The following is a 17800-nucleotide window of genomic DNA, read 5'->3' on the forward strand; positions in this document are numbered from 1 at the left end:
AGGGTCTATAATATCTGAAGAATCACAATAAGAGCTTCATTAGCCTTCAACTGAAGAGTTCTATTACTCTAGAAACTTAGAAAGTCAGGATGTCGTTAAAGTATAATCTTCAATAATGAACAAATCTTTGATTTATAAATAAGTTTATTTATAATGATATTTACATAATAAAACAAAACACATGAAACTCACAAGTTATACAAAGAAACTGATGCATAATAAAAACAGCAATATAGACCAACAGGCAAAAATTTAAAGAAAGATTTAATAAAGACTTAAATATCAAGTAGACAACTTTACTTCTAAATTTCACTTTGTCACCCACACTGAACTGGAATTGAAGAATGGCTCTCTCTTCAGGAGGTCCTGTACTGGAAATTCTGCAAAGTGGTAAATTATATTTTGATAAGAATTCAAAGTTAATGACCTATTTCCATGCAGTACCTAATGCTGCCTTAAAATGAAGTCACATTCAGTCTGCTTTGAAGTGAATCAGATTAGTTCTGCCAGACTAGAAAAATGTCACCAACATTTTGCTGATATGTGGAGATGTGGCAGGAATAAACTACTACTTAGAGTAAAGAGAAGTGGAGCAGAAATGACTGGGCAACAGTTTCAATAGAAGCAAAAGCCAGGAGAGGGAAAATAATGAAAACATGCACAAGAATAGGTAGAATAGTAAGCACAGTCAGTGCAGTTGGGAAATGAACAGGAGGATTTACTTCGTGGAGTAAGATAAAGGGTTCTTCAGTTACTATTCACTGGAAAACAACTTAGTGCCTAGCCAAACAAATTTGTGTTAACAGAAGTACTTGGGAGGACCTGGGCTGGGGGTTAGTATATGGAATGCCACCTTTAAATTCAGGTTGAGTTCTTGTTGACAGTGGTGAACATCTGTTTCAAATAGCAATAAAATGAAAGCTATATAATCTATACAGCTGCATTCTTTAACATAATAAAAAAAGAACCTTCAAATGAGACGAGCAAAAACAAGACGTAAGCATTGTCAAATAAGGCACATGTAAAAATCTACACACATTATCCAGTGAAAGACAATATATATATATATTTGGAGGTAGAAATAATTACAAAAATACTGACATTTCTAAAGCATTAGCGTATTTGTTACAAACAATCACCAACTAATCCCCATTCAGAAAACTGTTTTGTAAAATGATTATTTAACATCTTCAAGACTACATATTCGTGGCTTTTTTTGAAATTTCACATGTGAGCATCTGGAGAATTCAGTTAGTGGCAAAAAAGTTGTCCATACTATGAGAAATGTAATATGGAAATTATAAAAAGTTATAAATGTTCATAAACCCCATGGTCATCATAATGTAAATGTCCTTGAGTGCACCAAGTTGACACTTCCTCATCAGTTAGGAATGAGCAATTCTCATTTCACAGGCCCATTGATGTTTTTAGTAGCGTGGCTATATCTGCTGGCATACTTCCTTCGTCACCTGCAGGTCAGAAACTGGGGTTACAAGTTTGATAAAAATATTTTATGAAGCATACTTCTTTCCAATTTTCTCTACTTTTGGTGAATTCTTAATCACCTTTCAAAGCCCAGTTTGATTCAGTGTTACTCCCTGTTAAAAATCTTCTCAAATTCCTACAAATAATATTAGGGCTACTTCCCCTGTGCTCATGTTCACATTGCCAGCAGAGCAGTCTACAGCTTCTCTTTCTGATTTGATAAAGATATAAAGAGACAGATATAGATAGCCTGGATCATATCCTATTTATAGACCACACAGTATTTACTCCTCAGGTTCACTAAATAAAAGCATCTATATAACAATCTGAATGTGAAAATAAAGACAAAACTCACAAATCCAAACAGAAATAATTTCCTCTAAACTTATTTTCAGTCCAAAGATATCATCATTGACTTACAGACCCCAGCTATAGTCTAAACCAAACTTTTATCTACTCTTCTCCTTTCAGTAAAAAAATGCATAAGATGACAAACCACTGTATAAACTCTCAGGAAATTCACTGACATGCTTGCCTCTGAACTTGTCGAAAGACTTGAAAACAGTCCAAGAAATCCAAATTTAACATCACATAAAAAAGTAAGATGCAGAAATAACTGGTCATACAATAAAAAATAAACTTTATGAGGAAGCTGGGTGATAGGGTGGGAAGGAGGCTTTTATTTGCCTTTTTATATCTTAGGAATCTTGAACTATGTGGCCTTATTTACCTTTTTAATAAAAAATTAAAACTTTAAAAATCATTCTCTTCAAAAAGATGGAGGAAATGGAGACAGTTCTATTTGATGACTGTTTCTAATATCCAATTGCTCTTTAATATTATTCAATTTTTTAATAAGTGCATTGTGTTGTACTCTAGAGTAATGAGTATTTTGCTAGTCAAAATGAAATTAATATAAATGTTAGAATTCTTAAGAACTTAATATTGTGCCATGTGCTCGGGATTCATAAATATTTCTAATATAGTAAGTAAATTATAAAACTGCAGATAAAATTATGGACCCAGTTTTATTTCTGGGATATTTCTGTGTCAGAGACTGAGAATGGAAGAGACAGGATTTTTCAAAATCAAAGTGGTTTTATCAGTTCTGGCAAAATGATCTTAGTTATTGCAGTACTTTTGACACAGTATGCTTATCTTCTCCTGTGCTATCCATAATCTGCATACCAATCAAGGACTCAGACCATCTTTGTTACTCCCTGCTACTGCTAAATTGATGCCCTTCCATATTTTATGCTGACAAAAAACTTACCTTCATCTACTGTGGTCATATCTTGTTCTAGTTTCAATTTCTGTTGATTAATTTTTAGCATGGATTCTTCAATTGTCCCTTGGCCTATTAATTTTATAACTAGTACTTCTCTAAAGAAAACACAAGATATGTCCACTGGTTACTTAACATAAAATTATTTGATATATATAAACTATGAAATACATAAATCACTTAAGAATGCCTTAAGAATAATTAGAAAATTGCTTTAATGAATACATCCATAAATTTAAGTTCTTTTATTCACACTACTTAAGACTGACATTTTCTGAGCATGTCACTTACTGATTCAAGAGATAAGAAAAAGGTATCTATAAAAATTGCTGGTATAACTGAATTACAACAAACAATTCTGGGTTCAGGTAGGTATTTCATTTTAACAAAGAACATGCTTTACTTATCAGGTTCCAAGAGATATAATTTAGTACAAAAAGCATGGAAGTGTTGTAAAGCACAAAGATTACATAGGAGGTTTTAGTTCTACAGTAAGTACTAACAAATATTTGGTTCATAAATGAACTTATCAATGTCTTTTGGAAATACAGTAAAATACACCACAAAGACTGATTGTTTGCTGTTTACATTGAGAACAGAGCTGAATTATAGGTATTTTACCTCTTTATGTCCTGTGAGCAATGTCTAATTTAACTTTCACCTAAAATACCTACAGCTCACATAACCTACTTCCTATGAGGTAAGAAGGTAGCAACTGTATCACATTATCAAATCTGTCTGGCTCTTACATGGCTTAACAAGAAGTTATTTCAATTACTAATCTTTTTCAAAGGGGCTGGGCCATTGGCAGGACTTCGTTTTCATTAGTTGCAGACCGATGCGGACTGGGGGTGGGAGGTTATTCTGTTTTATTTTTAAGGCTACACCATGTAGCTTGTGGGATCCTAGTTTCCCAACCAGGGATTGAACCCGCTCTCCTGGCAGTGAAAGTGCTTAGTCCTAACCGCTGGACCTCCAGGGAATTCCCTGCTTTAATTACTAGAATATGAATAGGTTATATAGTGGAGTTCATATCCAACACTGTTGGTGTAAAATACCACAGGAGCCTTGCTTTGCTGAAAATACAAAAACAAAAAGCTAAGAGAGGACACCTGACAGATCATATTCTAATATTCTATAGAAATTAAACTGCCATTTAATTAAAAATAAGTTTCAACTGCAAACACTCACTTTGTCTGGCCTACTCTATGACATCTATCTTCTGCTTGTTTGTCATTGTAAGGATTACAGTCAATATCATGAAGGATGACAACATTTGCTGAAGTCAGGTTTATTCCTAAGCCACCAGCTTTTGTTGACAGCAGAAAGACGAAGATATCCATATCGGTATTAAACTCATCAATTAGATGAATTCTAGAAGATAAATATATTAGGTTAAATCTCACAAAAAGGTTTATAGTGAAAACTGAAAGCAATCACATCACATGGAAAATAAACTTCAAGATGTAAACATATGCTCTTGGCACTCTAGTTATTTTCCTTTTCTATATCATTTATCTCCCTGCTGCTACTGCTAAGTCACTTCAGTCATGTCTGACTCTGTGCAACCCCAGACGGCAGCCCACCAAGCTACCTGTCCCTGGGAAGAACACTGGAGTGGGTTGCCATTTCCCTCTCCAATGCATGAAAGTGGAAAGTGAAAGTGAAGTCACTCAGTCGTGTCCGACTCTTCGCGACCCCATGGACTGCAGCCTACCAGGCTCCTCTGTCCATGGGATTTTCCAGGCAAGAGTACTGGAGTGGGGTGCCATAACTATGCAGATTTGATTAATTCCTAATTAATTTTGTTTTTTGTTAAAAGACTCTTGGCTTTTCTAAATTTTGATATGGCTTTGTGATCGTTAACCTTCTTAGAGTCAGTCAGCTATGACTCACAGACAATATCCCTGATGAACTATGCATTTCAAGATTAAACTATAATGTTCATTCTCTTTGGTATTACTTCTCTTCCTATTCAACGCAGGAAAAAAAACTTACTCTAGCTGATAAAAAAAATAAACCAAAGATATAACGCAGTTTAAACACACTAGAAAAAGCACTGCTTTTAAGACAACCAAAACCCCAAACTTACTCAACTACCCTCAAAATAAGAAAAGTCCAAGATTTTAAGGTAATCTTGGTTTAAAGATAATGTGCTTTAGGCTCAGAATGATTTTCAAAGAGAAAAGCACTGACATACATATAACTCTACTAGCTGTTTCAAAATATATCTGAATATGATTCAGAACAAAAATTAAATTTTCCTCATCTTAGGGTAATGAACAAACGTAAGATTCAAAGCAATATACAATTCCATGAAAAGCTCTAGACATTTAAAATTCTAACATTTACTCTTATTTGAGAGTAAGGTAGAGATATTTTCTGAAACCAAAGTATACCAACCTTTCAGAAATCTGAGTCTTCCCATCTAATCTGAGGTACCTATGCTGATGATGCTTTAAGAGAACCTCTAAAATATCCAGCATCATGGTAAATTGGCTAAATAATACAACTCTATCACCCTGTGGAAATACATATTTATTAGTTAGATACATAAAAAATAAAATGATAAGTATCTAATGAAAAACTGCCTCTTTAATAATAATCAAGTAATCATAGTGAAGATAAATTTCTTATTTTAGATTATATATAAATTATCTAAACTTTGGACCTAAAATTGATTTTTAAGACTAATTAATAGGAATAGCTACAAAAAATACTAATTAGATTGTGATCTTACAAATCTATTTCACATGTAAACATTATGCATTAATTTATGTTAATGCTCACATATAAGGATTAATTTATGTTACCATTGTATCTTCAAAATACTAATTTTGAAGTAGTTATATAGAATGCCACCTATGAAATAATGACAATTAAGATTATTTTAAAAATATATATTCTATTAACTTCTATTAGATGGAGGAAAAGTAATCAGGAAAACATGCCCAAATATATCCAAAAAATGCTCAAAACATTAATTTCTACAAGACTGTAGAACACAGGCTAAAACTTCAAGAAAGTCAAATCATGCCAGAACTACTTTTAAAGTAGCTGAACTAATTGGGAAAACATATAAGGGAGAAATATTATTCTTTAGTACCTTCTGCTTCAATTCAGACAAGATGCATCCTAAAACTCGAAATTTTCCAGAATCTAAAATCAAGTCCATGTCTAACTGGAAGTTATTAATATGTCGATACTGTTTACAAAGTACATGTAATTCAAAATCTGTCATAACTTCCATATCTTCAAAGATCAGGTCAGGGTTAGCCTCACAATGTGTAGGTTCCTCAAAATAAAACAAAACAATATACACCTCAAAATGAAGATAATTTATAATATGATTAGAACAATCTAATAAAATTGTTCAGATCTTTCAGTGCAACAGATTTGGCAAAGGAAATTAATAATTATTTTTTTGGCTATAATACAGATAAGAAGTTCTTACTGTTTTAGAGATAACATACTGATATATTTACAGTTGAAATAATGTCTAGAATTTGGTTCAAAATAATCCTGGGAAAGATTCTAGGTGAAACAAGAGACAGCAGTCTCATTCCAGATGATAACTGTAGAATATGGGCGAAGGTTACACAGGTAGAAGCTTTCATTATACAATTCTCTCCACTTTTACATGTCTAAAATTTCCCATGAGTTTAATATAAAACAGTTACAGAAAACACGGAAACAAAAGCATATGGCTGTGTTAGAACAAAACTTTATTTGTAAACTTAGCTACTGTCATATTTGGCCTCAAGGTCACAGCTGGCTGACTCTTGATGTAGACTCAGTCCTTCTTGGCTCTTATGTCTCCTAACTGTTTTCAACTTTGTCTTAAAAATGTTTTTAAAGGGTTAATATCTTTATTAGGTTCAGTGGTCTGACTTTTAGACTAACAATGAATCTCAAGCTTAATAGTGCTAATAAAGCTTATTGTTAGCATAGAATATCCTTACCTTTAGCATAAGCTGAGACATTTCCTTGAGTTTTTCAGCTGTGTAATATTGGCGATGTAATAAAGGATGATTGGCCATTTTTCTCAATTGCATCATGACATTGCACATTTCTGTATTTTTTTCTGTGATCCAAAAAGTACACATAAAAAAAAAAAAAGTTGATGGCCACTTGCTGAAATATATCTCAATGCAAACAAAAGGTTTTAAAACTATTTCTTCAAATTCCAACTTAAAAAAAAACCCAGCAAATCCCACTATCATACAATTAAACAAAAAAGTAGTCCCAGTACAGGATTATTCTTTACATAAAATTGTGAAAGTAAGGTTATACCCAGGTTATTGATAGACTTTTTCAATCTGTTGAAGAGATTCATATACAGTTGTTCCTGCTTCTCTGACATTGCACATAACTCAATTCGATCTTTTTTGGGGGGTAGCTGCTTGAGAACCTGTGAAAGGAAAACAGTTTAAGCAGATCATTCAAATAAAGAGTAAAAAAGATTTTAAAACCAATCATAATAAAAATACACAGATAAGAGTTACCTCTTCTTTTACTCTTCTGAGAATAAATGGTTTTATAATTTGTTTTGCATGTGCTATTCTCTCCTTTTCATATATACTTTGCTCATCTGCTGATTTCTAAGTAAAGAAAGAACATGACATTTTAATGTTATTACACAACATGAAACTCTCCCTCACTACATTCTGAGTTGTTTCCCGTAGAAATTCAGTTCATTCTAGATGGAACTTGAATTCTGGGCTGACACAGAGTTCTTAAGACTCCACATGTACTTTCAGGTTTTGTGACAAATCATGTACTCTCCGGAGGTAACGAAATTGAACTGCACTAGGATACTGTTCAGAAGTAACTAACTGATGAGTCATTACTGATTACACAGATAACTCTCTTAAAAAGATATGTGTGTATTTAAGGGAGTTTGGGTGGAGGTAAAGAGAGAAAGAAGTAGAAACGTGTATCTATTTGTGGAAAATGGCCCCCAAAGAAAGCTAGTGCAGGTGATGCAAATCATTAGTCTACAGAAATAGGGTAGTTCCTAGCCAAAACCTGTTAATTTTGGAGAAGAGGAATTTTATTCTAAGATTTTAAAGGAATCCTCCATATCCTCTGATCTGCTAAGGCCACCAAGTGGGAGGGAATATATTAGTGAAATTAGAAAGGCAGCTGGCAGTAGAAGATTATCAGAAAATTCTCACAAAATACATGTGATTTGGGAGAGTGTCAAGAACCTATATAAGCATTGTTGTGCTGGAAAATCAGAGTTCCTGAAAACTACACTCTCACTTTTTCTAAGTAACAGGGAAAAAATTAACCATATTTTCTTCTAAATAAGATTTCTTTATTGTTGACTTTTAATTTATGAGTGTTAATGCAAAACATATCTCCCAGTATATGAATTTTGGGGATATTCTATCTTTGCCTGGCTTTATGGTTTACCTATTAAAAAAAACGCTCATTTATCCAATTTTAAAAAAGAAAATGATATGATCAAACTTTCTCCACATACTAAATATCTGAGCTATCCATTGATTTGAAACGATGATTCAGAAAATCAGGATATTAAAAACCAAAACTTTCACACAATGATTATAGAAGCCTCCAGTTTACTTCCCATTGTATTTTGGCTGACTTCCCAACTCATCCAAATACAGGGATATCAACCACTCAAACTTATTTCATAAGGACACAAGTCCGACGAAAACAAGAAAAAAAGACAAAATTAAAAAATGATCCAGATAAAACACAAAGTAAGACATTTGAGAAAAAATATGAATTTATGCTTACTGTCTTAGAAGAAAACATTCTTCGTATTTCACTGGTGCTACTACTGAACATATGCGGCATAACAAAATTCAACAGTGACATGAGTTCTAACAGGTTATTTTGCACAGGTGTGCCTGTGAGCAGCAGACGGTTATTTGCCTATGAACAAAGATAAAAGTTTAGATTAGTGTTGCCTTAAAAGAAAAAAATATCTATATACTTTTTGGTTATCTCCCTCAGTGGAGGAGAAAAAAATTAAAATCATTATTAGTAATAAAATATTGAATGTATAAAATAGTCAGTTTATAAGTGGGTAACTCATGTTCCCACATTACTTTTCTATGAAGCAATGAAAGAAGATAGATTACCTCTGATATCCATAAAGTTTATCCTATAGTACAAAGGTTGGCAAACTAAAGCTCATGAGCTAAGAATGGTTTCTACATTTTTAAAGGGTTTAAAAAAAAGAAAAAGCAAAAAACAAGTGATAGTACCTATCTATGGCTCATGGAGCATGAAAAGTTACTTATCTGGTCCTATACAGAAAAAGTTTACTGGTGCCTAATATAAGATACCATACACACACACACACACACACAATCTGAAATTTTATCATATTTGGAAAAATTCAGAGAACATTCTCTTACATTAATTGTCATAAGGTGCTGGTAGCGGATGGAGCCCATATTCTTCAGCATATGGCCCTCATCAAAAATTGCATAATTCAGTTTCAGCCGACGAAACAAACTACGATCATCAGAACTGCTGATGGCACAGTTATACCTGTCACCAAAATAAAAAATCAGTCTCTAAGAATAAACCTTTAAAAGCGTGGACTCATGAGATTCATGTTTTAAAAAATTATTTTTATTTATATATTTTTAATAGCTAGTACCTAACACAGCGGGTACTCAAGTAAGTACTAATGCAGTTATATCCAATAATTATTGATGTACATGTAAGTGTATATGTGTTAGTCACTCAGTTGTGTCTGACTCTTTGCAATCTAATGGACTATAGCCTGCCAGACTCCTCTGTCCATGGAATTCTCCAAGCAAGAATACTAGAGTGGGTAGCTATTCCCTTTTCCAGTGGATCTTCTTGATTTAGGGATCCAGTCCAGGTACCCTGCACTGCAGGTGGATACTTTACCATCTGAGCCACCAGGAGGAGGATGTGCATGTAACCAAGTTACAAACGCTGCAATATAAAAGACAATTTATGTGCTGCAATTAGACAACCTCTACACATCTAGGAAGAGGCCAATCTGGGTACAATTTATGTGATCTGCAATTATCACATACTTTGCTTTATGAACTATTATATTTTAAGAAGCAGTAAGGAAAAAAAAACCATGAAGCTAAGACATTTCTGTTAAGAATATAATGTGCTGTGCTTAGTTGTTCATTGTATTAAACTGGCAGAGTGAATCCAAGAAATAACAGTTAACAGCAGCTAGCAGTACAAGACTATATATGAAAATGGAGTCTCTTTTATTAAGAAAAGATGAATTCTTTTAATCATGGTCTCCTACAGAATTAATTAAAAAGCGTTATTATGGTTCAGTTCAGTTGCTCAGTCGTGTCCGACTCTTTGCGACCCCATGAATCGCAGCACGCCAGGCCTCCCTGTCCATCACCAACTCCTGGAGTTCACTCAGACTCATGTCCATCGAGTCAGTGATGCCATCCAGCCCTTCTCCTCCTGCCCCCAATCCCTCCCAGCATCAGAGTCTTTTCCAATGAGTCAACTCTTCACATGAGGTGGCCAAAGTACTGGAGCTTCAGCTTTAGCATCATTCCTTCCAAAGAAATCCCAGGGTTGATCTCCTTCAGAATGGACTGGTTGGATCTCCTTGCAGTCCAAGGGTCTCTCGAGAGTCTTCTTCAACACTACAGTTCAAAAGCATCAATTCTTCAGCACTCAGCCTTCTTCACAGTCCAACTCTCACATCCATACATGACCACAGGAAAAACCATAGCCTTGACTAGACGGACCTTAATTGGTAAAGTAATGTCTCTGCTTTTGAATATGCTATCTATGTTGGTCATAACTTTTCTTCCAAGGAGTTAAGCGTCTTTAACTTCATGGCTGCAGTCACCATCTGCAGTGATTTTGGAGCCCCCCCAAATAAAGTCTGACACTGTTTCCACTGTCTTCCCATCTATTTCCCATGAAGTGATGGGACCAGACGCCATGATCTTCGTTTTCTGAATGTTGAGCTTTAAGCCAACTTTTTTACTCTCTTTTATGGTACTATCCACCAAACTGAAAAATTCGTAAATCTTCAACATAACTCATTCTATTACTTTTGTTGCATAGTCCTTAGCATAAATTTTATTTCATTTTACTACTACTATTTTTAAAACATTTTTTAAAAAAGATCTGGTGGCTGTAAAACAATTTTTTCTCTTCCAATTTTTTTTTTTCTCAATACTTACGTGGTCACGATTACATTGTATTCTTCGTATCTACTATGAATGTTGTATCTAATCTGTTTACGTTCTTCTTGAGAACCTAGAATTTAAAGATGAAACATACAAATTGATTGTATTTATTGTACTTAACTGTATGTTAAGATTTTAAAGACATTTCCAAAGCTAAGAGAATAATGACAAATTCTTACCATAGTAACAGAGCACCTTTAAAGTGGGGCACCATAAATTAACTTCTCTTAACCAGTTATCTATGAGACAAAAGAGATATTACTTGTAGCATCTGCTACAAAGGATATATGTGTGCAATGAAATGAACACTAAAGTCTAACAAGTTCTACCAGGAAATTCTTCTTTTAAAAAGTTAACAAGATGATTTTGAAAAATCACAGACTTCACAATGTTATCCCTGAGATTTTCAGGTGGCACCAAAATAAAGAGCGGAAGGCCAATCATTGTATTTACAGATGATTATTAATTTCTAATTTTGACGTTTCTTTTTTTTAGGGGTGGTGTTACGTTCATACATATATTCTCTGACTCCAGTCTACAATCAGTTGAAAAAGAATGAAACAGTAATTTGAATTGGGATGAACTGCATATTTCTCACTTAATAAATGTTTAGTTATAAGTTTAAATCACCTAGCTTCCCTTAAATTAGTTACTCATGAAACAATTTAAAAGTATTACGAAAACAATCTTTTCAAATGATACTTGATCTGTAATAATTTATAAGATGAATAACTTACTTATACTGGAGTTATTTTCTTTAAAAAGACTTCCAGTATAATAACACACATACGCAAAGGGAGAAAAGTTATGAGGAAATCACAAAAATGAACATCCACCTCCACAAACTAAGAAATCACACACACACACTTTTTCTTCCCTTCATATAAAACACTATTTAGTCGAGTAAAATTGTCCACAGTAATAACAAACCTATAGTTGATGCTGGAACAACAATCAAATGAGGACCTTTATTACCCTCCTGATAGAGGTACGCCAGAAATGCAATGGCTTGAATAGTTTTTCCCAGGCCCTAAAATAAGTTTAAAAGAACACATATTAAATATAAAAACAAACCAAAGACCCAAATAAATACGGGAAAAGGAAAGAAAAAAAGAATATTTCTGGTTTTATTTATTTATGATTCCCCACAATGCAACTCTACTAAATTCTTAGTTCTCAATAACCATAAAACAGATCATAATCTCCAAGTGATACTACAACGTAAAGAGTGGGATGTATTTTAACTGCTAGTTAGTATGTGATACACACTAAAATGAAAGACCTCTGCTTGCATATAAAGGATATAATTTTGGTAATTGTTAATATAAAGCAACCATTTAATACATATTGGATTGATAGAAAACAGCGTTCCATTGACTAACTGGAGTTGAATATATACCCATCCTATTACTCAGGAATTTTACTCCTAAGAATATATTCAAGAGATATGACAGCATATGTCCATGAAAAATCTTGCGTAAGAATATTGATGCACTTTTATTATAATAACGACACACTGGAAATAATCTAAACTGTCATCAATAATCTAAACTGCCAGGAAAGTGGATAAAAAGCAACCACCACCACCAACCACTGATACATGGAAGAGCATGGATTAATCTTAGTAATTTTATTATGTACCAAATGAACCAGAAACTATTTAAACAGTATATATTGTATGGATCTATTCATATCAAGTTCAGAAATCAGAAAAAAAAATTATTGTACTGTGATAGGTGTGAGAATAGTGGTGATGTTTATGACTGAAAAGGAGCATAAGGCAACTTTCTGGGATGATGGAAATGTTGACTGAGAGGCAGCCACATGGGTGTGCATACATGTAAAAAGTCACTAAGCTGGAAATTTGTATGCACATCAACAAAGTATTATATTAAAAAAAGGCTGCTGCTGCTAAGTCGCTTTAGTTGTGTCTGACTCTGTGTGACCCCACAGATGGCAGCCCACCAGGCTCCCCTGTCCCTGGGATTCTCCAGGCAAGAACACTGGAGTGGGTTGCCATTTCCTTCTCCGATGCATGAAAGTGAAAAGTGAAGTGAAGTTGCTCAGTCGTGTCCAACTCTTCATGACCCCATGGACTGTAGCCTACCAGGCTCATCCGGTTGTGGGATTTTCCAGGCAAGAGTACTGGAGTGGGGTGCCATTTCCTTCTCCAAAAAAGGCTAGAGAGGAAGAATAGCTCCTCAGGAGAGCTAAACATTGCCAACTGTTATTGCTCTCAACCTCAAATTTACATGTTGAAGTCCTAACTCCAAATGTTAAGATTTTTTGGAGATAAAGCTTTTAAAGAGATAAGTTAAATATAGAGTCGTAAGGGTAAGGGCCCAACCCTTATCTTTAAGAAGAAAGACTGAATGTGCCCACAGGAAAAGCCATGTGAGGACAAAGCAATGTGTCTATCTACAAACCAGACAGGAGCCTCTGGTGAAACCAAACCTGCCAATACTTCGATTTTAGACTTCCAGTCTCCAGAACTAAGAGAAATCTCTGTTGTTTAAGTCTCCCTGTCTTTAATATTTTGTTAGGGAAGCCCTAACAGACACTACCTTATCATAAATATTGTACTTTACAGGATGCAAGAACAGTTCCACATAACATATCTCATTGATACCAAATATGATATAGGAATTACCTATGCCTTACTAACTTTAGCCTTGAGAGATTAGGTCATTTGGTAAAGGTTAGGCGGCCCATGCAAGACAAATGTAGACCCAGAACCCAGATTTGATTTCCAAGTCCAGTTTCCACAATTATACTATTCTATATTCTATATATAACTTCTAATTATTTTTAAATCCCGCATATAGTATTCACTTTTCTAAATCACTTGTTATGTTTTAACAAAAGTATGAGGTACACGTAGGAATTATCTTAAAATACTGACGATTATTTTATTAGAAGCGAAACAGAGGACAAGGATTATTATTTTGTCAATTTTTACTTTGAAACTCTATACAGTGTAAAAGAGCTGACTCACAGGAAAAGACCCTGATGCTAGGAAAGACTGAAGACAGAGGATCAGATGGTTGGACGACGGCATCGTTGACTCAACAGACATGAGTTTGAGCAAATTCCAGGAAATAGTGAAGGACAGGGAAGCCTGCATGCTGCAGTCCATGGTGTCACAAACAGTCGGACATGATTTAAGAGAGTGAGCACCACCCCCACCACAACCTAATACATATATATTCAATAAACATTTTCTCCACTGAACATGATTCATTTTTAATAAACACTTTTTAAAAAGTATAGCTGGTGGAAGGAAGGTACAAGTTAGATTAAAGGTCAAGTTTCTACATGACAATACTTGGACTATTGGCTGTAATGAACTTCCTAAGCTTACTTCCAAGTAAAATGTGATTGGGAAAAGAACAGAAACCCAGAGATCTCTAATAAAAGTAAAATGGCTGAGATGACGGTGATGATAAATGTGTAGATTTACTTACTGACAAGGACAAGTATCTATGATCAGTTTTAAAGGCAGCTATAGAAAAGCACAGGCAGTAACATCTCTTTTAGTATAATATATATGTATGTACATGTGTATATATGTATGGTGCATTCAAACACATCTGTAGAATAATCTGGAAAGATACAGCAAAATAAATACTTATTTTAAGGTGATAGGATTATGTGTGATATTGTTTTTTTTCCTACGTATTTTTATGTAACACCTAATTTTAAAAATATATATTTATTAATTTGATGAGAAAGACAAAAAAAAACTATTTTCATTTCTGAGAGGAAGTAAGGAGGCTAAAACTCACATAAGCAATAGAAAACTGAGAAGGGTAAGAGGGCTTATACTTTGGTAAGAGCAGTAAACTAACAGGGTCAAGGGAAATTTTCACTTTTTAAATGACAGCAAGGATGCCTACCAATAATATATCCTAGAAATGGAGTACTACTTACCATTTCGTCTGCCAAAATGCCATTAAGTCCATGTTTATGTACCAATGCCAGCCAATTCAAACCAACCTTCTGATAGGGCTTGAGTGACAAACTGGTAAAGAGAAAGTTACCGAATGTTACAGATTTATAATTCTATTAACTTTCTCTACTAGTTTTCTGAGACGCAGTTTAGGTTTACAATGCACACAAAAAGGAAAGTATCTAGATGTGGTCTTACCTTTTAACTTATTGTTATTAATAAAAGCTATTTACACTTAAGAAAATGAACCCCAAACATAACACGTTTTAAAAAGTCTCTCAAATTGCATTCTGTATTTGTTGATTTACTTCTGGCAATAAGAATTACAAAAGGTATTATCATATTCAGTTAAAATGTAATGCTATGAAATTAATTACATAAACAATTAGACTATTAACTATGGTAACATATTACAAAGCTAACATTTATATTAGAAAAATGCATTCATATGAATGAGTATTAGCATACTGAGGAACTTAAAAGTACCAGAACAAAAACATAAGCATAATTTGCTACTTTGCCAGGCTGATTTAATAAACACTTTCTGAATGAATGCCAATCACCTTTAATGTCGCTGGTATATATAATTACAGAGCATGTATGCATTGTGTATTTATGTTTGAACTATGTATAAATGTAAACTTGCTAGGCGTAAATAAATACCAATGAATAGAAAACAGCAGGCAAGTGTCAAAATGTGATTTAATTTGTGAACACATAACAGATTAATCCCTGGGATTAACTTTCTTGAAAGGTAAAATGGAAGCGTTACAGTGGACGAAAACAATAGTTTTTTTCTGAAAGTTCAAGTTGTTAAAAACTAGTATTTACTGAACATCTATTACATACACAGATACACAAAAATATAATTTTCAGGTATTACCTCATTCAATCTTTTAGTATTCCATAGAGTTAGGCTATTATCATTTTAACAGATGAAAAAACCTGAGGCTCAGCAAATTGCCTGAGGCTGCATAACTACAAAGCAAAATCTTATGGATAAAATTTTAACTCAGAAAGTCTCTCTCACTCAAAAGCATATTCTTATACTCGCTGCTGCTGCTGCTAAGTAGCTTCAGTCGTGTCTGACTCTGTGCAACCCCACAGACGGCAGCCCACCAGGCTCCCCTGTCTCTGGGATTCTCCAGGCAAGAACACTGGAGTGGGTGAGTGGGTTGCCATTTCCTTCTCCAATGCATGAAAGTGAGAAGTGAAAGTGAAGTCGCTCAGTTGTGTCCGACTCTTAGCGACCCCGTGGACTGCAGCCCACCAGGCTCCTCTGTCCATGGGATTTGCCAGGCAAGAGTACTGGAGTGGGGTGCCATTGTCTTAAACCCCACATTAACATAAAAACTTAAGACAAGGCCATGCTCCTCATTCTACAGCTTTTATTCTGTTCCTTTACTTTCTGCTACACATATCCTATCTGCACATAGGGAACGTGTCTAGACACAGCCATGGGTATGATAAATGGTTAATGCGTCAAATTCTGAAGTCGAGACACTTTAACTAGAACAGTGGTCAAACAGGTAAGGTAGAAAGGTATCCATCTTAAATCAGAACCTATTCTTCAACTGTGGGGTGTGCAATCTGCAAAACATTTCTCATCTGAAAAAGTTAAAAGTAGAGGTAGAAAAAAGTCAGCAGTGTTGCTGAAGCCTTTACAGTTCATTTCTTAAAATGTCTTTGGTCTTCTTGGACAGTACTATCTCTATGCCATTAGAAAAGCAATATTAAGTAGAATATACTATCGAAGGTATTTCAACTTTTCAGATCCAAATAAATTCTACTATACTGGTAGTCAAAATAAATGCTGATAACTGGACTCAAGACACTCTACTATGGGCTTTACATGCATTATAACTTTATTTAACCTACATTATAAAGTAGGTACTATTACTATAATCATCTCCATTTATAGATGAGAAATCCTCCCTGGAATTCAAAGAAGTTAAGTAACTTGCCTAAGGTCACAGTTATCCGAATCTGTGTCTACAGTGGTAGAGTAGAGCTGGCATTCAATCCAGGTCTGTTCCAGAGCTCTGCCTTCAATCACTAAACAGCAAACATGAAAGTTTTCTCTCTCTGACCCACCTACTCTACAGTCACGACTTTCTATTTTTAAAGTGAACTTTCTATTATTTTCTGAGTCATTCCTAACGTCTTAGTCATCCCCTACAGATCAAGGTTCACGTTCCGTGAAAATGATGAAAAACTCGATAAGGTAGGCACATTACATCACTCATAAACATACGCCAAGAGCCAATATGCTATCTCAATGTAAACTGATCACAAATAGGCAAAAAATATTTTAACAAACAAAAATGACTGAATCTATGCATCACTAACACATGTTAAGAAATGAGTCTATTAAAACATTCTTAACTATACATAAAATTTTACAAAGTGATGAGATTTTGAGAACCACCTTCTACATTGAATTTTCCATTCAAATACAATTGTTTCATTCACACTCATAAAGCAGCTATAGTAGTTGTTCTGATCAGGACATTAAATACCTTTACTGAGTACATGTATGTGTCTTATTTGCTCTTCTGCTCAATTTATCTAAATTACAAGTAACTAAATTATCTAAATTATAAGCAACTGTCTGTTGCAGCACTGGTGCCCATAACACAAATCTTTTCAGAAAGCAGAAGGATCACTGAAAATGCAATTTTGGCAAACATTTTCCCAATTCACTTGTTAAGACAAGTTATAAAACAGGGCAGCTATAGTCTTTGTCAGTCACTAATATTTAGTTGCTATACAATTACACCTCCCATTAATTTTGACATTTCAACATTTTCTAAAAACTTTTGACTGCATATGAACCCAACCATAAGTTTACAGGTAAGAATATAAACTGCTCAGGGTTATCCGAATGGT

The 17800-nt window shown here is 34.2% G+C and overlaps 1 protein-coding gene across 8 annotated transcripts in view; it reads right to left on the reverse strand.

Annotated features, from left to right (window-relative positions):
• Positions 1-126: 126 nt before the first annotated feature.
• SMARCAD1 (SWI/SNF-related, matrix-associated actin-dependent regulator of chromatin, subfamily a, containing DEAD/H box 1) overlaps positions 127-17800 on the reverse strand; it is an 89877-nt gene continuing 72203 nt past the window's right edge. For 4 of the 8 annotated variants that reach the window (XM_012179672.5, XM_012179670.5, XM_012179671.5 and 1 more), the window contains exons 11-24: positions 14893-14983; positions 11893-11992; positions 11142-11201; positions 10957-11032; positions 9163-9298; positions 8537-8674; positions 7276-7371; positions 7064-7181; positions 6733-6854; positions 5877-6065; positions 5174-5292; positions 3962-4144; positions 2759-2868; positions 127-1469 (exon numbers count right to left, since the gene is read on the reverse strand). In XM_012179672.5, coding sequence (XP_012035062.1) covers positions 1408-1469; positions 2759-2868; positions 3962-4144; positions 5174-5292; positions 5877-6065; positions 6733-6854; positions 7064-7181; positions 7276-7371; positions 8537-8674; positions 9163-9298; positions 10957-11032; positions 11142-11201; positions 11893-11992; positions 14893-14983 — 1600 coding nt within the window. In that variant the 3' untranslated portion in view covers positions 127-1407. The remainder of the gene's footprint in view (positions 1470-2758; positions 2869-3961; positions 4145-5173; positions 5293-5876; positions 6066-6732; positions 6855-7063; positions 7182-7275; positions 7372-8536; positions 8675-9162; positions 9299-10956; positions 11033-11141; positions 11202-11892; positions 11993-14892; positions 14984-17800) is intronic. The other 4 variants (XM_060416875.1, XM_042251240.2, XM_060416877.1 and 1 more) reach the window with 1 other exon arrangement.

This window comes from Ovis aries, chromosome 6 (assembly GCF_016772045.2).
Source record: "Ovis aries strain OAR_USU_Benz2616 breed Rambouillet chromosome 6, ARS-UI_Ramb_v3.0, whole genome shotgun sequence".
Taxonomy (NCBI): Eukaryota; Metazoa; Chordata; class Mammalia; order Artiodactyla; family Bovidae; genus Ovis; species Ovis aries.